Source organism: Notolabrus celidotus, chromosome 12 (assembly GCF_009762535.1).
Source record: "Notolabrus celidotus isolate fNotCel1 chromosome 12, fNotCel1.pri, whole genome shotgun sequence".
NCBI classification, from domain to species: Eukaryota; Metazoa; Chordata; class Actinopteri; order Labriformes; family Labridae; genus Notolabrus; species Notolabrus celidotus.
In genome coordinates this window covers 11,817,208-11,841,954 of record NC_048283.1, presented here as the reverse complement: position 1 = coordinate 11,841,954, position 24,747 = coordinate 11,817,208, and the positions used below count along the sequence as shown (strand labels likewise).

Below are 24,747 nucleotides of genomic sequence, written 5' to 3'. Positions count from 1 at the left end.
TCATCCCCAACTTTCTCTTTCCCCCTGTTTCTGACTTTATCCACTGTCCTGTCCGCTCAGTAAAGGCAGTAAAAGCACAAAATCTAATCTTAAACCAAAATCGAGGCATTATACGTGACTGCAATGTAACAGCTGTACACACCTCTTTTACTTCACTTCATTTCTCTGACAGTTTCAAATTCCTTAATAGTATCTCAGGATTTGCTGCATTTGATGTTTCTGATGAACTGAAGGATTCAGTGTTCCTTAAAAGGGTGAGAAAATTCAACTTTTCTTATGACCCAATAAAAACAAATGCATAATAAGAATATGAAAACAGGGCTGTCTTCCTGAGCGATAGTTTGTAGGTGATCTTACAGATCGTGATGCTTTGCTGATTAGCCAGCTAAGAGTATCAACAGCTGTAAAATTGAACACTCCCACTGACCTGGCTGTAATATTCCACCAAAAATACATGTACTTTAACAGTAAGACACTAAAAAGAAACCAATACTCTGCATTAAGTGTGCTTTTACTGGGACGCTGGTGGCCTAATAGTCTAAGCGCCCCACGTATAGAGGCTATATAGAGGTTGCCGGTTCGACTCCCAGCCGGTTGACCATTTACAGCATGTCTTCCCCCACTCTCTATGCCCCACATTTTCCTGTCTCTCTTCATCTGTCCTATCAAATAAAGGCAAAGAAAAACCCCAAAATATAACTTAAAAAAAAAGTGTGCTTTTCCTATGGTAGATAAAAGGACAAGATAAAAAAATGTTTTAATCCTCATTGTAGTTTGATGATGAGACTTCATGTGGCCTTTTTTGCTTGACAATACCTGTATGAAGTTTTGGACTTGTGGTATAATATTTTCACGATTGGTTATCAATACTTCTGCTCATAATACATCCTTCAACATTTTTGAATCTCATTGATCGGTGAACAAAATCAGTTATGCTGCACAGATATTTTCTCTTGAAGTTACAAGATTGAAAGCCACATTCCCAGTGTTGTTATAACTATCTCAACAAATTACAACTCACTGATTTGGTTTAATTATTGCCAGTGGGCTGAGGCCATATTAAAATGACACTGATCATTTTTCTGCTCAAGGAATACTTTGACATCAAAGTTTTGAACAAAAGGACTTTTATTGGTAGCCATTAATTTTCAGGGTATAGCATGAGTACCTTTACTAAAGGAACAAAAAAGACAACATTTCCTCAGAGGTTTTATAACTCGTGAAACAGCGACTGAAAAATACTTCACAGTGTTCTTTACAGGATACAGGACATTGAAAACAAGGACAAACAGGCTGAAAAACAGCTTATATTCAAAGCAATAAGTGCACTTAATGCTAAATAATGCAATATAAAATTAGACTGTGTAATCTTTTGATCGCTCGAATGTCTGACCATTGAATGCTGTGTCTCTACTGTTTTTATTATTATTTATGTTTCTCTACTGTTTTTATGTGTTTTATTCTTCTACTACTGTTCTTTTAATGCATCTTTTGTACTTAAATGGGTTGCACTTTCATTTTATTGTACAACGTACAATGACAAAAAAGATATATTTTATTCTATTCTATCCTTTTATTCTTCTAAGATTTGTATTTTGTGACCATGAGTTCATATAACATTGAGGCCATATTAGAAAAGTCTTAACACAGTGTAACACAAACCCCTCGAGTGTAATTAGTGCTCAGGATATGACCCAAAGACAGCAAAGATTTGCAATGACAGACTGTATTGTGCTGTTTTTTGTATGCATTATTAGTTTCCATTGTGCAGCGGCCATCAAAACACTGAGTCAGTCTTATTGGATCAGAAACATGGGCACAACAGTTTGACTCACACTGCTGCCCACACCTGTCCTCACCTGACCCCAGTCCGGGGGTCACAGGCAACATGACATGTGAGGCCTGGATGTGCTTCGCTGTTTACTTCGATCTTGATCAACATTACAGAGAACATTACGCTAATACATGAAAGTCCCTTCAGTAATGCTCTTTGTAACTATAAATAACGAGGATGAGTGGACTGGAAGTTGAAAAAAAACATCCTGTAATGAAGTTGTGAAGATTTATTAAACTAAGACTAGATTATAAGAATATATTTAAATTATGTTATTAGATCACAGGGGGATGTAATGTTACTTTTCAGGTTAATTAAAGTACAAAGAGCTTGTTCTTGGTGTTATTTTTGAGGTTTATTTCTAATTTAAATTAAATTACTCAAAATTAAATGTGATCCACCTCTTTCAACCAATAAACTTGACTAAATAATCAAAAATAGAATATGCGCTTTAGGTTAGGGTATCAGACATAAATTATTAAAAGACTGACCAAAGGAAAAGAAAAAAAATCCCCTCTGAAACTTTTTCCCCTTTATTTTAGATCAATAAGAAACAAATTGGAGTTTTTCCATAGTCCTTAGTCCAAAATAGTTCGGTTTCTCTCTCCAAAAACACAAGAAATCTAAATACAAGTTTATTTAAGAGAGGTGAAAGGTGTCTGTTATCTGTCAGTATTATTTCATAACCTGAATTAGTGTCCGATGACGTGTCCAACACACTCTAGACTTCTGACCGTCTCTACGGACTTAGGACTGCGGTGGTATGACATGAACGCATCACCACCATTATGCAAGTAACAAGTGTGTCCTTAAGAAGGTTTTATGAGTGTGCTGCATTAATGAACTGCTAACCTAATCAATGGAGGATGATTGGTACTGATGTACGTAACTTAAGGTCACACTCATACAGTCAGGGGAAAACAGGGGCTCCATTCAGCTCTGTGTGACGAAAATCAAATCAGACTCTACTTCTACGTGGCTCTTGATGACATTTAAAGCCCCCTTTGATGCTTTTACATGCTGCATTGTGTTACACTGATAGCCATAGTGTCTGTTTATCAAGACACAATCACACACATACTCCTACAGACATACACTGGTCAACAGTGCAGGTTTATCTCCCATGAAGTGCACTTTGGCTCCAGGAGCGACAAGTCAACACATCTTCTCTCCTATAAAACAGGCCGGGCAAGTGGAGCCTTTTAGTGTTTTCTTCAGTTGCGGAGAGGAATACAGTGAGTACTGATACTTTAACTTCTAATCTGAATCAACCTAATTTAAAATCCTTGAGATGCAGGACAGTCTTCTTAGATTTAGATAATTAGAAAGAAAGCAAATATTTTGAGGCCTGAGTCTAAAAAGTCAAAAGTATCAAAAGTCAGCACATGTGCAGCTAAGGTAAATTTTGGGTTTGATGTTGTAAGAGTGAAACAATCCCTTTTTAAAACAGTTTTGTGAGAAGAGTTTAAAGGACAAATGTATGACAATGTCTCCCCCTAGTGGACAAAGTGAGGTAAACTTAATTTTTCTCTTTCCAGGTACAGGTTACACCATGAATAAGCTGCTGGTTATCACTGTGCTGGTTGCACTCCTCGCGCTCAGTAAGTCAATCTTTAAATACAGCCAAGTTTGAAATATAGCAAAGTAGAGAAAAACTAAAGATAAAGTGGTGTTACCTCTGATTTGTTCTGTGCAGGCGCTGAGAGCTTCCGTATGCCAAGGCAGGTTGAAGAGGAGAAGGGCCACCCTCACCAAGTTGACTGACACTGTCAAGTCTTACTACAACAGCACCGTCAACACAGCTAGCGGATACTTGGAAGCATCAAGGGCCTGAAGCTGGAGGAGAAAGCACAGTAAGAAAAGATTCTCCTTCAGGTACACTGAGGCAATTTATAAACATGTTCATTAATACTCACTCTCTTTTTCTTCCTGTTTTTTCCCCCCCCAGGAACCTCTACACTGACACCACCACAGCTGTGTCCACCTATGCTGGCATCATGAACGACCAGATTTACTACTTCTTTTATCCCCAGTAGAAAATAAAAAACTAATTTCCAGTAACATCGGTTACTTTTTGAACAGCGCAAGAACTTTTAAGCTTCATGCATCGAGGCCAAAAAACGGGCATTTCACATTCTGGTCGTATCAACACTCACCCGACACCTCAATCTTCAACAGCAGCGGCAGCAGCAGCTCTTTGTGGCTCTTTCTTTGGTGGTAAACGATGATAACTACGCAGCAGAGACTGTCATCCCTTGAAGAAAACAACAACAAACAGAGGATCTGGACAGAATAACAAGCAAAGGAACACAAAGCACCTTGTCCAGCTATACATCTCCAAGGACAGAATTAGAAACCAACCAGTCATGAAAAGAATGAAGAAAGAATTAAATTATGTTCATACACCTACTGTTTCCTCTGACGGTCATCTCACCTCTGGATGAATTTAAATATTTATGTCATACCTTGAAATAAAGATTTATACAAAACAAGAAAACCTTGCATCAGTGTTTGATGATGATGACATCACTGTACTGTTTGATCCTGTACATTTTGATTATCTCACATGTCTGTTTTGCGCAACACGTTTCCTTTAATCTCTCTGATGCAAAAGATTACGCGTGTACACCGTTCTGAATGTGCTTAGAGACTCCAGACTGTTATGAGCCGAGGCAGCACGAGAACAGAAGCCTCTGTTTTAATTAATATTGGATGAAAAGAAACATGCAAAATGTGAGCGCAGGGAAACAGACACAGATGAGTAAACAAACAGAGGCTGTGATGCTTGTTTGTGGAATTCTGACAACCACTGATGCAAGACGGTTATGATTCTTAATTAATGCATAAATCAACAACTTTCTTACACCCTTCAACAGATAATACAACAGAGACTAAGTTTCTTTCAGTAAAGTTATGTTTATTCTACTAAAGATCTGTTCCACCAGACACAAAAAAGACCTAACATGGGTAAAAACACGACTTTTACAACTACTCTTATAATAAACACAGTGTAATTATACACAAAAATGTAATCACACATGGTGCAAAGTACATATATTGTGGTGGACAGTAGCAGAGTCAATTTACTTGAGTACTGTACTTAAGTACATTTTTTGAGTATCTGTACCTTACTTGAGTATTATTTTTTGGAGGAACTTATCACTTTTGTACTCCACTACATTTCTATCAGTGCTCTAGTTACTCACTGCTTTTGCTTTGAAGTCAGCTCATGAATTTCCTTCTCTTTTCTGAAATCTGATCCCTAAGACAGTCAAATGTGTTTGTGTAGTTTTGTTTGTCTCAGTGGTTTAGTCATACCTGTATATCGTGCGTCTCTACAGTTGAACGTGGAGCAAACACAGAACGCATTTCATTCAGATCAGGCAGTTCATTTAGAGGTGGTAATGATGGCTACAATTTTCCACCTGAGCACCCATGGCCATATCTTCAGCCCGTGTTAGAGGTTTTTGAAATGAAGAATGATACGTATCGTATCGAGCTACATAAGATTTGTTAAATTCCAGATGAACATTTCAAACTAAGTTGTCTGTGCTTGGAGTAACTTAGTTTCTGTTTTATTCTATGGTATGGTTTTTAGAGATTCCAAGTAATGGTTTCTAAATAAATACAATGTAACAGAATGTACTCTAAATGTATTCTTGACTTCACTCATGCTTTGTAAAAGTACAAAGTTTTGAGATTTTTTAAGAAGTACTTTGAATACTTAAGTATTTTTAAAAGCAAGTACTTCATAACTTTAACTAAAGTAATAATTTGACAGAGCAACTTTACTTTTACTAAAGTAATGAAGCTGTGTACTTTGTCCACCATCTGCATATATGATAGCAGCCCTGCTCAAATTGGAGTACTTGTCTTTATATTCTTTTAAGTGACTTTATTCTTTTAACCACTTTTTATTTGTATTTAATATTAATTAAGTTTTTATATAACTAATAAATGTTTTAATTGTATTTGATATTCGTTTTGGTTATTTATTGTTTTATAATCTATTTTTCATTCATTATTTTAATGTTCCTTATTTATCCTTAGCCATTTTGTATTTTCTTTTATGTGATGTCATCTTCTTATTCTTAAAACCTTTTATTGTCCTTAAGGCTTTCATTTATTAACCTATTTTTATTTATTTATTTTTTAAAAACCTATTTACCAATGATTAATTGGTCTACTGTCTCACCACTTCATTCTGTTTAAATGTCGTTTATGATTTTTAATCTTTTGCGTTATATTTGTTTTTGCATTGTTGGAATTGCTACACTCCTATTTATTTTGTCTTCCGAAAAATAAAACGTAAACTTAAAGCATTTGATTTTAAAGGTGCTATACAAATAAAGTTATTATTTTTACTTTCATTTTTATTTTTATTATTATTAGTATTATTATTTGTATTCATTATTATTATTATTATTATTATGATTATTATTATTATTATTAGTAGTAGTAGTAGTAGTAGTAGTAGTAGTAGTAGTAGTAGTAGTAGTAGTAGTCGTAGTCGTAGTAGTAGTTCTGCTTTTTATATTTACTGCATGGTGGATTTTATGGATTCAGAGCTGTCTTGAATTTGTCATATTCTGCTATTTGAAAGGCCTCCATATTCTAGAAATGCTCTGTTCTTACAGGAAGTGATCTATCTTAATGAAGGCAAATAGATATCACAGATTATACTGTCACGTCTTAAGCCTATGAGGCACTACACTTGAATAGCATCTGTTTTTATGACTGTGTATAGACAGTAACGGTATGACAATGCAAAAGTGTCTATGAAGAGGTAATGTTCTACCTTTTTCATTCTAGGTTGTGCAATAATACCGAGAGGACATGTTAGACTCAAGAAGAAGACAATAGCATTGGCAAATATTTATGGTCCCAATAAGCAGAGGCTGGAGTTATGCAATCCTAATTCAAACTCTTATCTTTTATTATTTTATTAGTTTGTGTAGTGCTTGTTCAGTTATTATGAAACCATTTCTACTTTAGAACACACTTGGCACAGATTAGCTGTTAACAATTGGCTCTGAAGCAGTAACCAACCAAAAGGATATGTCAACAACTCGTATGTGCATATCTTGAATCTATTGAAAAGAAATAAACCACACCAAAACACTTAACCTACATATTTTATCATAAAGCCTTTCCTTGTTCTCTGGGGAAGAACAAACATTTCCTGAAACAAGGTGTGTCACTATAACTGGACGTATTGTTAAAAGGAAATATCAAACATTTCTTTGATAGGGTTATCACAAAGTTTATGGCTTGACTGGAAATGTGGTGGGATATTAATAAAACTCTGTTCCTCCCACCGTCCTCAATCACTTACAAGTATATAAAGAAGCCGGACTTAACAAACCAGCCATTTTATCACAACTGCATCAATAAAGAGATACCATGAATTTCCTTCTTCTGGTGGTTGCTTTGGGGCTCGCAGGTAAACACTCACTATTTTTGATATCCTAAGATATCAAGATGAGTAAAGATGACTAGTTTGTCTTTTGTCTTATTGGTGTGTTACAGGAGCGTCTCCTCTGCCGGACAGCAAAGTTTGCCAACCTCACTCCAAACCCTGGCAGGTCTACATACACGGAGGACACCCCTCCTGCAGTGGAGCTCTTATTAATAAATGGTGGATAGTAACCTCCTTTAACTGTCCAACCATGTAAGTACTAAAGCTTGTCAAATAATGATTAAATGTGGGTTTGAAATTGGAGTGCATTTTATTTCCAGTCCTTACACATAATATCTTTCTATACAAGCATATTTGAGCTTAATAAAAATGAGTGAACTGCTTAAATAAATTGTGCTTTTCACAACTTAACCATGTATAATTATGATCTAGCCTTTTATTACTACCTTTCATCAATAGCAGCCAGCTTGACCTGCAGTCCTCGGCCTCTGAAGTGTCTTGCAGTTTTCTAAAACAGAACAGAGAGTATTTAGTTTTGCATTTAACCCATGTGAATACACCAGGCATACCTACATTTGACTTTTTGTAGGATTGTACACACTGATTTAGTACATTTTGATATTTTGTGTGTCAAGCTAAAATATCCTAAATGTTTTTGTGTCAAACAGGCAGTAAAGATCTGTTGCAGTATTCAGTTCAGTGTTAGAGAGGTTGTAACTGTTGGTAGGACCACTTCACATCTGTCATAGTTCTTTTTAGCTGCTATAGCTCAAATGTTAAAGACAGTTCAGGTCCGTTCCAAGATTTTTCTAGAATGGGCAAAAGAAAAAAAGCACATTTTTCACTTAGTCTTTAATAAAATGAATTAAAACATTTAAGAGAATGGCTTAACTCAACACTCTACAGCTAGAACAACTTTTGGTCGTACATGTCGATGTCATTAAATTATATAATTTTTTTGGTTGAACATTTTTACATTTAAATATTTGTATCTTTTCTTATTTTTATGATTATTATATTTAGATTTTGGGGCTTTTACATCTTTATTAGAGGCGAGGACAGTGGATAGAGGAGAAAACCGGAAAAGAGACATGCAGGAAAGGAGACACAGGCTAGAATCGAACCAAGGCCACCTGCTATGAGGGTGTGAAGCTTAACCATTAGTCTAAATCCACGCCCTGCACTTAAAATATTTTTATTGTGTAAGTCATAAAAGTAGTATTTGCCAGAATTTACCAAGAGGCATTGATTTCCTTTGTTGTGAAGAGAATGTGATGTCTGCTAAATGATGGATTCATTTTCAGGTGAGGTTGAACAAACAGAAGTGACAGGACATCCAGTAATTTTAATTTTAATTTTAATTATAATACTAACTTTATTCTGGAACCCAGTTACACTCCTGAATACAAAACTTGGCGTTTTGTTTACCAATATGTACTTATTTCGGTATAGAGAGGGTTTTTGTAATGAGAATCGTTTATTTCCTCTTTAGTGCATTGTTGGTTTTAATGACTGGAAATTGCAGTCATGCAATACATTACACAAAAATTGTTGTCCCTCAACAAATCAATAATAAAAATAACAATAATGAAAAATATTAAATGTAAGTGCTCTTTTGTTTTCCTAAGTGCACTTATATAAAGCATCATCAGTGTTGAGAATTTAGAAAATTTAGGACAAATTTATTAAAGCAATCAAAAAGCACATTTAATTAATCTGCATGTCTCAGTATGGCTGACTGGCCTGTTTCTGCTTTAAGCCTGGAAGTTCCCTCTAATAAAACAACCTCCTTCCTCTCACTGTGCTTACAGACCCTACAGCAGCTTAGCTTCTCTGGGAGAACATGATGTGACTGTGGAGGAGGGCACTGAGCAGCACATTCAGGTTGCTGAAGTTATAAGGCACAGTCCCTACCGTTCACCTGCCCACAGTCTGGCCATGGTCCGTCTGGCTGAACCTGCCCGTTTGAACCATAATGTCAAGACCATCCCACTGCCCACTCGATGTACACAGCCTGGAGAGACCTGCTACGTCAGCGGCTGGGGATCCACCGTCCCAAATCAATGTGAGTGGATTTAAACGCGCTACTGTGGCTTTAACACCTCATTAACCTGTCACCAAGTTACAGTTTAGATTCAGCCCAGCAAATCCAGTGATCCCTAATCCAGTGTTCAAGGATTCCCGGTCGTACTACATTTTCTACATGTGAAAATCTTATCCAAAAAAGAGCAGTTCTACTTTTTTTTAGCCACATTACAATGACTTGTGTGAATCTGTGTGTCCGACGGATATGTAGAATGTATTTGTTAAAATATTTTTGAATCTCTAGAGCCTTCTCCACTTTAACCAACAGTTCACAAACTACACAGAGTTAGATTGTTTTGGATTTCATGGCATTGAAATCTCAAAATATTCACTCAGTAACATAGAGGTGCAAAATTCAAAGGAAGGAAGGTTTTCTGAGTAGAAAAAAATCCCATTAAATTGTTGATAGTTAATCCTTATGGTTATCTATTTTGCTCAACTTTAGAGGGCAATGATACTAAAAATAGATGATACATTTTTAAATGCTCATTAAAAATGTTGTTATCAACACTCATACACACACACAAAATCAACTCATTCATTGGACCTTAAACCCTATAAAAACCTCCACCTTTAGCATGATGGATGTATAGCCCTGGAGGCTTCTTATAATTAGACTGTAAAAGTAATTTGATGAACTCACCTTCAGAGGTCCCAGGTGGAGAGAGGTTGCAGTCTGTTCGAGGGGGAAAAGTTCAAAGTATAAAATTCAACAATTCACTCTTTCTCATACGATATATAACACATTATAAAAGTATTTGTCGTAGTAATTCACAGGCTTGTATATCACAAGTCAACTGAGCAAAGTAAATACAAACGATAGCGTTGCTTCTGTGCCTGTACACTGACACAGCAGGTGCTAAGAGCTGTATGTGAATGCAACTGTGCTAAACTGCGCACAGTGACCTGAAACACTTGGGGGCAGTGTGGTCTCTCTGATAGAGAGATTAATATAATAGTAAATTAGGTTATAATAATTAGGATTAAATTACAATATTGCACATGGTTATTGAGGTAATGACATAGACTGTATAAATAATGAACGTAGTATCCGTCACCCATCTGTTCCTGAGCCCTGTTTTGAAGCCAATTGTTGGCGGGAGCCATATTGGAAATGCTGAACACAACCTAACCTCTCTCTAGCTAGTGTGAGGTAAAGAGGCGGGCTTTGAGCCTCCTAGCCTACAGCTATAGTGTTCCTGCTTGTCAATCAAGTCAGCCATGTCCTTATTTGGGCAAAACTCGTAATCTTAATATCTTCTGAACATTTGTGTTTCAGACTGAAGCAGGCTGTAAACATGTTTATTATTGCTGCAAAGGTTGTATTTTTTGAATTGGTATGTAGCCTGTGTGGTTTCCGGTGTTTCTGCAGCCAGCCTCAAGCAGACGCTCGATGAACTGCAGTTTATAACACCTCCTCATGGGCTTCATATTTTGACATTGGAGGTTGCTGTTTGGTAGTTACATTTTGGAGGAGGAGTGCGTCAGCTATGTGCGTAGGCCTCTGCGTAGGTATGGGAGCTATACGCAGACCAACAGCGTGGGCTCCGCCGTCGATTCCATGCAGAAGTATAAATCAGGCTTTAGTTTAGCACCTCAACAGCCGAATTGCTAGCTGCTAGCATGACTATTACACAAAATTTGCAGACTTTTTGTCTTGTCATGTTTTTTTCATGGTTAAATACTGTAATAATGTTCTTTAAATCAAACTCACGTATATAATGGGGTGATACAAGGCCACACCAATTGCTTCAAAGTATTAACCTGACATTCAAGATGAATGAAAATACTGAAACAGAATATAAAAGAATAACATATTCATCATGACTCAGGAGAATGCTGGATTCTGAGCTGCAGGTGGGCTTTCATTTGCTTTAAAAAGCACATTAATATTCCGGTCATTTTAGCTCTAAGAGGGCATTAACATTCTGTTTTAATAATGTCTAAAAATGGCTTTCTTAAATCAGAGGTGTTTCTAATTGCCTGTCAGAAAGCACTGTCAGTGATCAACACTAATTAAAAGAGGTAGACCTTGAGTAGAGCCCTTATTCAAGGTTTAGGATAAATACTCTGGTGCAAGAGGTGGTGATGCATAAAAATGGGAAATTATTCACAGGCCTGCAGAGGAAAGGGAAGGAGAGTTTGGCCAAATATTGATTGGCAGATTGATTTATGATGTACATTATACATGGACAAAGTTAAGTGTACTTGAAACGATTAGAGATTGAAAAACTTAATCAGAACAATAACACACTCTGTATTTGTACAGACGAACCTGATCAACATCTGAAGTGTATAACTGTGCCGGTTGTGGATGACCAGACTTGTATGAATACACTCCCGGAGTACATATACTGGAGCCACGGCATGGTCTGCGCTGGTCAAAATAACTCAGACAACTGCTTGGTGAGCACACACTAAACAAACTGTGCATCAAAATGATGTATTTTTTTCTCGCCTGTATCACATTTATGCCACTTTATCTAACTCTCTGTTCCTCATCTTTTATCACAGCCTCACTGCATCACAGCACTTTCATTTTTATACTTTTCCTATTTTCTCTCTTTCTGTAGAATGATGACGGCAGTGTGATGGTGTGTGATGGCCAGCTGCAGGGTGTTCAGTGGATGGGACTTGGCTGCAGTAACCCCAGTGTCTACACCAAGCTGTGTTTGTACAATAACTGGATCAGAGAGGTGATGGACAACTATGCACCCCCTCTGACAACTCAAATGCCTCCATCGATGACTACATGAGGCGGCAGAGATATGTTCAGTGCTTGCAATTTCACGGAGTTAGGCTAAATCTAATTTCCTTCGGTATGAGTGAAACTCCAGGTAACTTAGGCCTCCCTAGGAATGTTATGCGGCAGGCTCAAATGCTTACCTTAAATAAAAACTTAAGTTAAACAATCTGTATGTAAACTGAAAAATGTGTATTCGAAGAAGAACAGAAATAAATGTAAGATGCTCCAACACTTCATGTGTGATCCATGAATCATAACCCCCCTTTTCTTTGCCTTTTTCTCTTTTATCATCATTTGCCTCAGCAAATGTTTCCACAGCTGGCTAATAGTCGCTGATAATTAGCTTAAGTTTGTTTTGCAGTGGATCATAATTTCACAAATGATGCTGTGTGTGTGACTGTGACAGTGAATATCTGCTTTGTTCCACATGCTGAACCCCTAAACAAATGTATCGTGTAAAAGAGAAGAGTGAAGAACTGGACCCACATAGACAAAAGAGCTTGTTGCTACATTTACTGCATTGGTTCCCAAACTTTTCAGCCCGCGACCCCCCAAATATAAGTACCAAAGACCCATGACCCCCCTCAAAGTGTTTAAATGTTGTTTCATACTTCATTTAGTTGGTCTCATAGACTGTATAAAATATGGACGTAGTATCCGTGACGTCACCCATCTTTTCCTGAGCGCTGTTCTGTTTTGAAGCCAAAGGGGCGGAGTTTGAGCCTTTTAGCCTATAGCTAGTGTTCCCAACCGGGACTCAAGTCAGTCATGTCCTTATTTGGACAAAAACTTATAATCTTAATATCTTCTGAACCGTTGTGTTAGAAAAAAATTCACCCCCCGTACAGTATGTGCCAATAGAGAGATTAGCTACCTAGAACCAAGCCGTTTTTTGAACCAGGCTGTAAACATGTTTATTAATGCTGCAAAGATCGTCTTTTTCCCATTCATGTCTATGTGGTTTCTGGTGTTTCTGCAGCCAGCCTCAAGCGGATTCTCGATGAATTGAAGTTTATAAAACTCTAATTCAGAGTTTGCCGCTTGCCCAGAGGTTGCCGCTTGGCTGGTCTGCAGAAAATTAAGCACCTACATGCACATCTGGCTGTATTTCCTGTGGTCCTGTGAATTAACTTGCTGCTACTGATGCTTCTATGAATTAATTGTTAACTTACCCTAACCTTAGGGGTCATCAGGCAACAAAGAAAGACAGAAAACTAATGAAACATTTTTAATTTTGCAGGGTTTTATTTGAAATGTAACTATTTTGTCAATATTTTTTAGAATAATGGGTAAAAATAGGCAACTTTAGATCATTTAAAAAAGAAAAACAATTCTGGAAGACATCTTGCAACCCTAAATTAGTGTATGGCGACCCTCAAGGGGGTCCCGACCCACACTTTGGGAACCACTGATTTACTGAATATAGTATATGAAAATATAAGGAGTGTACATTCCGCCCTCCCCTTTCTTAATTTAACTAAGAGAAAAAAACCTTCAGATTTTTCTTTTAAAATAATAAGTCTATGTGTACGTTACCTTTCCAAAAGACTAAAGAATAGACTTACTGTGCCACGTGAGAGAACTTCTGCTACCTGACCAACCAACCAAGCTAATGTTACTCTTACAAAAGGCAAAAGGTGATCGTCTTCATTTTGTTTTACAGCTTGCTCTGTTGCAAAAAGACAAATATAAGAGATCATAGAATGCATTTTGATCATTTGAAACGGCATAAATTTCCCTCTTTAAATACCTTGGACGAGATGGTCACTGTAATGTTTAGGAAATGTAGTTGCCATTTTGCAAGTTATAGAAATATGTTGGAATGAGGTGCAAATACTATCGGATTATTTCACAGTTCAAATCAAGTCAATAAGAAAAATAGAGAAAAAAAGAGTTCTCCCATCTGTTCCCCTGGATGCTTAGCAATAATGTCAAGAACCACTAGATGGGGGTAGAGTCCAATGATAATGAGAGACACACAATGTGCCTGAGTAAAAAAAACTGTGGAGAGGGAGAGAGAGAGAGAGAGAGAGAGAGAGAGAGAGAGAGAGAGAGAGAGAGAGAGAGAGAGAGAGAGAGAGAGAGAGAGAGAGATTTTGCTCTGGACAGTGTGGACAGGTGTTTAAATCTTACATTCTTTGCAAGCTTTAGTGTGAACTCTGATCTGAGATCTGAGCTCTGCCATGACACCATTAAGTGCACAAAAATATGTTTTAGCTATAAACACGAAGATCAAATGCATCATTAAAGTATGGGTACAAAGGAACCAGATAACACATGGGTAAGTTAAAGGCACACACATTCAGACAAACAAAGCGCACTAAAATCAAATACACATGTGCACAGACACACACACACACACACACACGTACATGCAAAGTGACTGACAGCTGTGTCCATAATCACCCAGGCAGCTGAACATGGGGGCCGCTCCACCATCTGTTCTCAGCATTTCTCTCCCGTTCCTCACCCCCTCTTCTCTCACCTCAGCGGGGGAAAGACTGCAAACAGAGGGGCCAACTTTAGTAACTCGATGTCACTACAGAAAGCAGTGTGATATTAATTGGTGTGAGTATACAGAGTTGCTGTTTGTGTTATTTTCTCTCAATTTGGACAACCATAGTTTATGGAGGGCATTTGACTGAAACCAATTTGAGTAATAGCTACTGTGTCAGTAATTTATAGCTTTTGCAATAGATACCTCACTTACTCCTTCAGGCAGGAAACTCAATACAACAAGCTTGAAATCCATTGGGATTCACCCCATGTATTTCTTGGTTTCTGTGCTGAATCTCAAATGATCTGCAGTTGTTATGGTTTTAATTTTGTGGTAAACCTCCCTCCAAAAACTGCTCGGTGCCAGGCAGTTTTGTGAGATCCAAAGCCTCACCCTAATAAACTCCACCTGAACTCTGTGGTAATTGAAAAGGGTTATCTCATGCGCTTCTGCAAACACCACAGCCCATTTCCTCCCTGTAATTTCTAGCTGCAATTTAACCTTTCATTTCCTCAACAAATAAAGTGATTCAAAGCTGTCTGAAAAACACAGTGATATAGTGTTCTGAGAGAAAGATGTCGGAGATATAACAGCTCACAGAACTAAGGCCTGGCTCAGACTACAGGAGGTTTTGAAACTTTAACCAAGCTACCAACTGGGTGCATAGAAAGCAAAGGTGTAGAAACTTCATAGATATTCTTCTCACCAATCTCAAACATTCTCACAGAACATGGCATAAAAATAAAGGCGTACCCCTCCTTACAAGAATTCATTAAGATTATCATGTCTGCCAGACAGAGCAAGGTACCAACTCATGTGATATAATCTCACCTGATTTAAAGAGAAAACACATGTCAACAAATAGAGACTAAGACCTGCTTCAGTGGCGATTTGCAATGAAAGAACAAAACAAAATCCGACAACAGGGTGAAATCTAAACTTCTTTTTTTTTTGTCACTAGTGCTATCTCCTATTAGCCTGATAAAGCCAGACGATTAACCATTGCTTCGCCGTCAGCTCCAATTTCTCTTCTCTGATTGGCTGTTGTGATCCTGTTTACAAAATACAGACAATCCAGATTTTTAATCCTAAATATCAAACATATCAAGCCCCTGATCATTCTGGAGGTCTAAGACTCGGTCTGTCAATCCAAAAATGATTTTAAAAGAACATATGTACCCACCAAGTGCTCAAACCAGGTGCCTCTGACAATTTTAGGGAGGGCTGACTCATTAAAGTGGCCCAAAGCTCCTGATGAATAGATGCTATTCACGGATTGCGATGCTTTGTGCTAAATGCTAACTTTACCATGCTAACACTGACAACGTAAACATGTAGATGCCTCTACATGACCCCCAGAGTAAAATGAAAATATCAGAAACCAGACTGATTTATTCTTATACTGAATTGTAGTGCCTGTGACTGGGTCAGGTTTTCAGCGAAGAAAGCTGGTAGGTAAGTTAGCAAGCAGGAGGAGATATTTTTCTTCAGGTAATTCTTTATTTTAACACGATGTATTGTACTCATGGCTGATACTGGAGCAGGATTAGCAAAAGAACATGTGTTTTCTGTTTGCTGCTTGGTTGAATCACGTACATTTTTTGGGACACTGGAGCACACATGACACCGGGGCTGTGACAGGTAATGTGAAAGCTGTATTTCTAGACTCCTTTTGAAAGCTAATTAACGGAAATAGATTAGTGTTTACTATGTTATGTTACTATGTTAAAGTTAATAATTGTACGTAGCTGCAAATCTAGCATTAGAAGGAGGTCAGTGCTCATTTCATTTGCTTCCACAACAAATGCAAGGTTTTGGAAAAGCCACATCTCTACGACAGTGGGTGACGGTGCTCATGGGAAATGCAGTCTTCATCCTGAAAAAGACAAGAATCAACACAACATAAAAACTCCTTACCGTGCCATTAAAGGTGTAGCAGACGCACAGCAGACGTCCCAGTGCTCTTGCTTTACCCACATCTCAAAGGTAATATCTGAATTAAGAATACTAGTTATCATCAAGAAAACACAGTAACTAACTGATTAACCAATGTTACACACGTTGCAGCATTATTTTAGGATGCTAAATTATCCATTTAACAAAAATATGACAACTTTTCTCTTCTGGGCATTGTTATATGTTAGGTGTATAGCTATTACCCAAAGTATTAACTAAATCAGGGTTTCCACCAGATGATGCCACAAGAAGAAATGTCAAGGAATTTAAAAAAGTTAGCACAATTACCAAACAGAGTAGGAGCCATGGATTTGACATTGCTATTTTTTTGAGCTAGTGAAAAAAGTAATCTTGCTTTACAAAATAAAAAAAACCCTGCAGTTGTTTTTTTGCCCTGCGGAGGTCAGATACACCTCCCAAAGCTTCCCACTCAGAGTTTAATGGAGCAACACAATCAGAAGTTGTAAAGATAAGATGACCTTGCTGGTCAGAGAGATTTTTATGCCCTGGAATAAATTCTAGACACAAGTCTGACTCCCACTTAGCTACTTTCCTGGTTTTCTTTTCTATAGTTTGTAACCCTGAGACAAACATGAACACATACAGATCGTGGGATAGTCTAGCATAGTTGTTATGTGATGCCAACATTTCTTAATAGTGAACCATCATTCCTTTCCTTCCTGCCTCACCCTCTGCTTCAGTAAATCTGTAAATAATTCCCTAATTCTGAAATGTCCTCACTTCTACCTCCTCTTTTTTCTGGTTGTCATAACTCAGGCATGCATGCACAGCCAAAAATGAACACAAAAATCATCCCAAATAGCCTGGCAAAAAACTGATTAATGAGGGGATTAGAATGAATGGTGATCCATAGGGGAAAAGCTTTTTTCCTGGGGTGTGACAGTGCTTATCAGCGGTTGGTACAATATCTGGAGAGTGACGCAAGGCTTCTCCCCTCCTTCCTCCATCTTCCTCTGTTACTCTGGCAAACTGTCACCATCACTCATCGCCGGCTTACATTCCCAACATTCCCCTGTGGCACCTGGCTCATGAGAGAGACAGAGTGACGAACACGCGCCCAAATGCACACAAACTGGGAAAAGTTCCTCACTGCACACACAAACACACACACACTCTCACACTCATCCCTTCATTTTTTATCCCCAACATCTGACAGGTGTGTTCACAAACATGTAAATGAATTTGGAAAGATGACAAACATTAGCACAATCTGCTATGTGCATTTGTGTGTGTGGGTGTATATACAGTATTGGGAAGTGTGTTTCTGCTCACTAAGCTAATGGCTCATTGGGACTAGCACAGGCCAAGTCAATCATGCCAGATCTCTCCTTGTCATTCCCATTGAGACCTGTGGCTCATCAGGGGAGATGATTAGCCTGAAGAGCTTTAATGATACTTGCCTAATAGCTACAAGAGCACGCTGTGAGGCAGCACTGTGTGTGTGTATGTTCTTGAGTGGGATATGAGTCGGGGAGGCGGTGCATGAGTGAATAAAAATCATATTTTTTAATTGGTGTGTGTGTGTGTGTGTGTGTGTGTGTGTGTGTGTGTGTGTGTGTGTGTGTGTGTGGTTGTGTGTGTGATTAGTGGTATAATGGAAACTGATGTGAACATTGTCGTCACCTGCCTCCATCCCACACATATCTATACACATCTTCATACACACCTTTCTATTCCCTCCATCGCACACTCACTGCACAATCCAAGCTTTGTACAAGCACACACACACACACACACACACACACACACACACACACACACACACACACACACACACACACACACACACACACACACACACACCTCAGATTGTGTCTGTGTGTGTGTGTGTGTGTGTGAGCTAGAGACCGGAATTATAGAGATGGGGGAGGCATTATTCATACTGGAAATGTCTTTGCATTTCAATGAGCATTTGCACTTAAGTAAACACAAGCTGATTAGTAAATGCAATATCAAAGTGCAATGGGGTGGTCTGAGTGCATAAACATATGAGGGCGGACACAACAAAGGAAACATTGTATAGCTTCAATGTCAATACTTGAACACAAATATGACCACATACTATAGTTCCTGAAAAAAGCTGACAGACTGGAAAACAGTATCAATTATATATATTGCATTGGATCTAATTGTAAATGTGTGTAGATATGAATATCATATGTACCTATTAATGTATTTTATGAGTGAACTAATAAAAAGGACACAAATGTACCCTTTAATACCCGTAATCCTTTAAGGCGGAGTATTCACAAACCCGTTTAGCGAATGCAGAACTCAAAATGTGTCCAATTCTTGATCACAGATATAAACTTTCTTCCCTGTGTTAAGGCTGTAAGTAAGAAATAACCCATATTAAAGGCATACTTTATGCTTTCAGAGTCTCTTACATGTCATAAATAATCAGCATGGGATCAGTTTGCTCTAGTGTGAGACCACTTTGCCAAAAACATACGTTTTTTTTTTTTTGTCATATCAAGTCTCTCTTTTTTTAATCTCAACCCTGGTTTGTATGGTACGAATAGGAATGAAGCCTTGGAAGCAAAAGAGCTTTTGTGCCACCAAGACCCTTTCACAGAGAGGCATGGAGATCACTCCCATACATGGCGCACGCACACACATACAGACACACGTGCATTTGCAGTAATGGTTTTCTCCAAAAGGGGCCAGTCTACAAAGAGGTAAGCCCCACAGGGAATCCATTTACCTTCCCTTGCAATCATCATACACTTCTCTAAAAACACTATGGACCAGCAGTGTTGCCATGGATACACAACACTTCACCCCCTCCTCTTACCCTGTCATTTTTCCAGTGTGTATTTCACTCTCTGCAAAACCTGTAATCCCTATGGATTGGTTAAAACTCCTGCTACATACCAGAACATGTTGTTTCCTGCGTGCCTTAAAGAGTTTGTGGAAATGTGTGTGTTTGTGCGTGAGGAATGTTGTGAACAAGCCTTACCTGGAGGCACACTTAACTGTGAAGAAAAATAACACCCAATGATCCTACACAAATAGATATACAGTGCGTAATGCTGCCAACAGCTGCTCACCGCACTGAAGAGGAGATATGGAACGTATGTGTTCTCAATACACAAACGCATCCCAAAGCAGAGAGAGATGTCCCATCAGTTACATCAGGTAAGCTGCTCTAACTCCCCGGAGCTGAGCTGGGACTAACAGATAGGTCTGTCACACAAGGTGGGGAAGTCGACTTGTATATCTCTGCCGACCGGGGAAGCTCCCCGCCTGCAGAGAAATGTCAGCCACAGAACAGTGGAAATGCCACAGACAGAGTTTCTTTCACAAAAGTTTACAGAGGGTTTGTCGGGGGGAAACGTCTGGCCGATCAGAGTTCATTTCATCTCTGTGGTCCTGCTGAAGCCCAGTTATCCTGCTTCACCCCGAGAGACATGAATAATAAATGATTGGTGAGATTCGGTCTGTACATGGAGTATCTGATTTAATAAAAGTAAAAAAAGTCTAAGGCATGCACCCTTCATTCATTTTTGATACCTAAATTCAGTTTTTATTCCGGTGATTTGCAATTAAACCTGTACAACAGCAGTGTCCAGCAGTAACGGCAATACAATTAGTGGAAATTTAACGACACCTATCACTGGTTCAGTGAATGCATTGTTGTGCGTAAAATCAAATAGCTAACCTGTGTTTTTTAATGAAGAAGTGCTGCACCTTCAACACAAGTAACATGTTCCCACAACATAGCTGAAGTGCAGCAGAGTGTTCAGTTGTGGTCTGAAATCAAACTGCTGAGGATCAGCATGATGCTGGCCAATATTCTGTCATGTATCTGCAGCAGAACATCTACTTGTGGAAGAAAATAGCTTTGATGTAGAAAGCTTTTTTGCCATAGGGCTGTAGCTAGGCTGGCTAGTTCTCTGGAAGTGTAGAGACACATTTTTGAAGCGTTTTTACCTGCAGACTGAATAACAGACGTGACTAGGCATGGGCTGATATGAGATTCTGAGGTATGACAACTTTGAGCATCAAAATTGATGGTTCGTCTGCATCATTGTATTATGATTATAGCTCTAAAATGTGTTATTTTAAAATGTCAGCTACTCTGTGTAATTTTTTTTTCTCCATTGAACAAAATCTATTTTATTCTCAAACCACGTATAGAATAATAGGAACTTCACGCGTAAATAAGTAATTTCAAAGCACAAAGAGCTGTTTCAAAAAAATGTGCTTCTCTTGCTTGTCTCTGTCATCTGGCAAGCATCTTTTCTCCTACCTGAGTGACTAGTCCGGGTCAAAATTGACCCCGTGAGGATAAAAATTGCATTGCCCAGACGAGGAAAACACAAGGGTTAATAACATTGTGTTTCCTAATATCTGTTTGACCTCCTAATGAAGGCTTGATGCTGAAATGTATAAAGTTTGTTCTCAAGCATGACTATGATATGGAGATAAAGGCATTTAACTCCACAAATGAGAGTGCATTGGGATTTTCTTGTTTTTCTTTGATACAGTTTTAGAAGTTTAAGTTTAGAGCAGGTTTTGACAGTTTAATCAATGTTAATATCTGGTTTTTGACTGATATTTTTATGGTTGCTTATCTTTATACTTCTAAAAGAGGTATCCCAGCTGAATACTCACTACAGCACTGCTGAAAGATCAAACAAAAGACGTACAGCTGATCAACACAGATACACTCATCTACGCAGATACACTGAAACGAGTGTCTGGGATTTGGCGGCTTCTCAATGTAAAAACATGTAATGTTCTTACATTGAGAAGAACAGCTATATGAGGCAGAATCTTTTCCCCAACAACTTCACATGTTGATAATTTGCATATTGAACATATAAAGCATCACATTTACACAAGGTAAGGTGCTTTTGTAACTGTTTTTTCCTTCTGTGAAGCCATGACTATCATCACTGCTGACAGCTGACTTCTTCATCCTCAGTGGATCTTAAACAAGCTGCTATTGCTGCTATAAGAGTAATGCATTGTTTCCTGTGCAGCAAAGGATTTCTTCTTGAAAAGACCAGTTACCCTAAGGGCTAAAGCGACGGATGTAAAATCTTTTATGCACTGAGCATAGATTGAATCAATCTAGCAATAAACCTTTAGGCAATAAAGCAAATGTAGTAGAACTAAGGCTGATTTATAACGGCATCGTCACAGCTTATTGTTTTGAAGTATACGCAGTTGGCTAATTTTATATTTTTACAGACAAAGAGAGCAATTTATCCTTTAATATGACCCCTGACCTTCTTCTTACTGTAGCATGACAGCTCACCTTTGAAACATGAAACCTCACCTCAACTCTGACCCCCTGGGGCAAAGGTTGACTTCACATGCCCACGTCTTGGCGGCAAATTTCCAAAGTATTCTGCAACGTGGAGCACGAACAGAGACATAACACACAGAGATACACATAGACGGAGGGAAGGGGAGGGATGAAGAACACATACAATTAGTGAGGAATGTTTGCCCCTCTTACCCCACCCATGCTTCCCCCCTTACCCTGCAGCATGTGGCTCAAAGAAAAGGCGCGGCATCAAACAGTTTTTCCTACAGTACAGGTCATGACCAAAGGACCTGAAATTGCCCTTGAAATTTGCACGAAGAAATTAAGTTGACACATCTACTATGAAAAAGCAGTCAAAGATGAAGCCTTAAAGATGGGAATTTACTGTAAAGGGTTAAAACATACGTGATTAGGCGGTGCAAGGAAGAGAGTGGAGAGTCTGGGGGTTGAAGAGTAAACGATTTACAGTAAAACGTAAACATAAAGTGGTCCATCATCTGCGAAACATCTAACTCAAATACTTACACTCTCCCTCTCCCACACACACATACCTATTGTTACTCCTGTGTGTGTGAGAGGTTATGCAGACCCAAGTCCTCGGAACCAGCATCAAATAAAGTGGACAGGTCTGATAAGCGGATAAGAACACAGCTGAGAGAAATGCCAGAGCCTTTCACTTCCCAACACATGCACAGAGGTGACGCGGGAGAAGGAAAACCTTGATACAGGTAGACTTTCACAGCCGGCAACTAAACGCTGTGTCGTGCTTTGCTATTACAGCCCCATGAGACCCCTGTGGCTCTATAATAAGCAGCAGTCTCTCATCACTAGATAGCTGCTAGTTTTTCCATTAAAGAAAAAAGAAGTTTGGATAGTCTGAGAGAGAAATAAAACAGAAGTCGAGGTCAAGAGGGGAGATTGAAAATGGAAGGAAGGAAAAAAAAGAAGTCCTGTGTGTGTCAACCTGGTTTCACAAAAGAAGACATACGCGCTGTTTATTCTGCGAGCAGCAAGGGCAAGGGTGAATACGTGAGAGAGAGAGGGGAAAAAAAGGAGGACAGGATGGGATAATAGCTAAGCTCCATTAGTAAGTCAGTGGAGCATATGATAGTAATTATCAGGTGTACTCCTGGGATGTCCTTAGTCGCTCTCGCTGTCACTGCTATAACTGTTACACACATACACACATGGGATACGAACTCTTTTCACTGTGTGGGTGTGTGCATATGTCTGTGTGATGAAGACCGAGGAGAGAGAAAGAGGAGGCTGTGTAAGCTGATGTATGTGACAAGTTAAAATTTGTTAAACTCAGTGTGTTAGGATTTAAAGAGCAAAGTGAGTAAAGGGAGAGTGAAATATCCAATTAGATATAAAAGATTGAAAAGTCGTCAAATTAAAATGTAACTTAGTGTTAGTGACTACAGACATGTCAGGAGAACGTTGAGGTAATTCTATGAGGAGTCAGTCAAACCTGTATTGTTAGTCTCGCGGTCTAAGCATGCGCCCCATGTACAGAGGCCATAGGTTTGACTCCCGGCCATTTGCTGCATGTCTTCCCCCCAGGACCGGCCCGTGGCATAGGCAGTATAGGCAAATGCTAGGGGCGCCGGCCATCCATAGGGGGCGCCGCTAAAAGAATTGAGGAAGAAAATGTGAAGATAAAAGGAAAAAAACCCTTTGTTTTATCTAATTTAATTTTGGATTAAATTGAGGAATGATGCCAGTAAACATTTAAAAGCTTGTGATTCATTTTTGGTTTTAAAAATAATGGTATGCAAACCAGTTTTGAAGTCTTTAAGTGTTCATGATTTTCTTGTTTTTGTTTTGTTGTTGTTGTTTTCATTACACTTTGGAAGCTGTTAGCTTAATTAGATAAAAAATGTAGGCTAGGTTTAAATACAAATTTTTTGCTTCTGCCTTTTCAGTCAGCACTTCATACATTACTGTTGCTTTGTTTTAAGTGTCTGCACAGTGAAAATGATTGTGTTATATAATGATTGAATAAATTCTACTACTATTACATAATGCATTTTAAAATTGTATAATTATTTCCCTGCTAAATATCAGTGTTATTACCATTAAACCAATGTTCTTTTACAGGTTATTTTTATTTTAAAACAAAGGAAACCTGTAAAACATAAAGCTGGATGTCAGTTGTCTTTCAGTGTGTATGTGATTGTTGAAGATGGTTACAATACAAGGGGCACTGGGCAAAATCTTGCCTAGGGCACCTTGTATTGTAAGGGCCGGCTCTGCTTCCCCAACTCTCTACTCCCCCCCACATTTTCATACCTCCTAAAAATAAATTGATTGGAGCCCCTGCTCAGTGACAGAGCAGGGTTCCCACGCGTCCTGGAAAACCTGGAAAACCTGGAAAACATTTGACCAGTTTTCCAGTGCTGGAAAACACCTGGAAAATGGGAGAAAAAGTAAAATGTCCTGGAAAATCACAGATAGTCCTGGAAAATTATTCCAACATGGCTGCATGTGACCTGACCCTATTAACAAAACACATCCCCATTCATTGAAAGTTGAGTTCACTCTGTGCTGGAAAAGACACATCTTTTCTCCTTCTCTTCATAATCATGCATTCACAGAAAACGGGTATATTGTTTCTGTTTTATGGTACATTTGGCTCAATTACCATACTCTAGCTCAGTTGTTCTCAAAGTGGGGTCCTGGGACCCCTGGGGGTCCACGAACCATGGCATGGGGGTCCGTGAAATAATTTGAATACATTTCTAATAAATGATAAATTGTGTTGTGTCATTACAAACAGCATATCCACCATTGTTCTGATACCATTTGGTGTCTGAAGGGATATGTGAGTCTTGCTCCTGTTAATTTTCTGAAAGCGTTTCAGATCAATTACTTGAAAAGTCTAAATGCTGTCATGTTGAGTCCACAAGGA

General features: G+C 38.5%; 2 protein-coding genes across 2 annotated transcripts; both read left to right on the top strand.

Annotated features, from left to right (window-relative positions):
* The first annotated feature begins 199 nt into the window (after window positions 1-199).
* Window positions 200-4,305, top strand: apoc2 (apolipoprotein C-II). Its single transcript, XM_034697110.1, is given in 6 exon segments — window positions 200-254; window positions 3,373-3,435; window positions 3,531-3,577; window positions 3,579-3,651; window positions 3,654-3,687; window positions 3,783-4,305. Coding segments are annotated over 5 exon segments (291 nt in total). The 5' UTR covers window positions 200-254; window positions 3,373-3,386; the 3' UTR covers window positions 3,871-4,305.
* Window positions 4,306-7,189: 2,884 nt separating this feature from the next.
* Window positions 7,190-12,315, top strand: LOC117822405 (trypsinogen-like protein 3). The gene is made up of 5 exons (XM_034697109.1): window positions 7,190-7,277; window positions 7,364-7,505; window positions 9,065-9,318; window positions 11,608-11,744; window positions 11,912-12,315. The coding sequence occupies exons 1-5, from the start codon at window positions 7,238-7,240 to the stop codon at window positions 12,092-12,094; spliced, it is 756 nt and encodes a 251-aa protein (XP_034553000.1). The 5' UTR covers window positions 7,190-7,237; the 3' UTR covers window positions 12,095-12,315.
* Window positions 12,316-24,747: the final 12,432 nt, after the last annotated feature.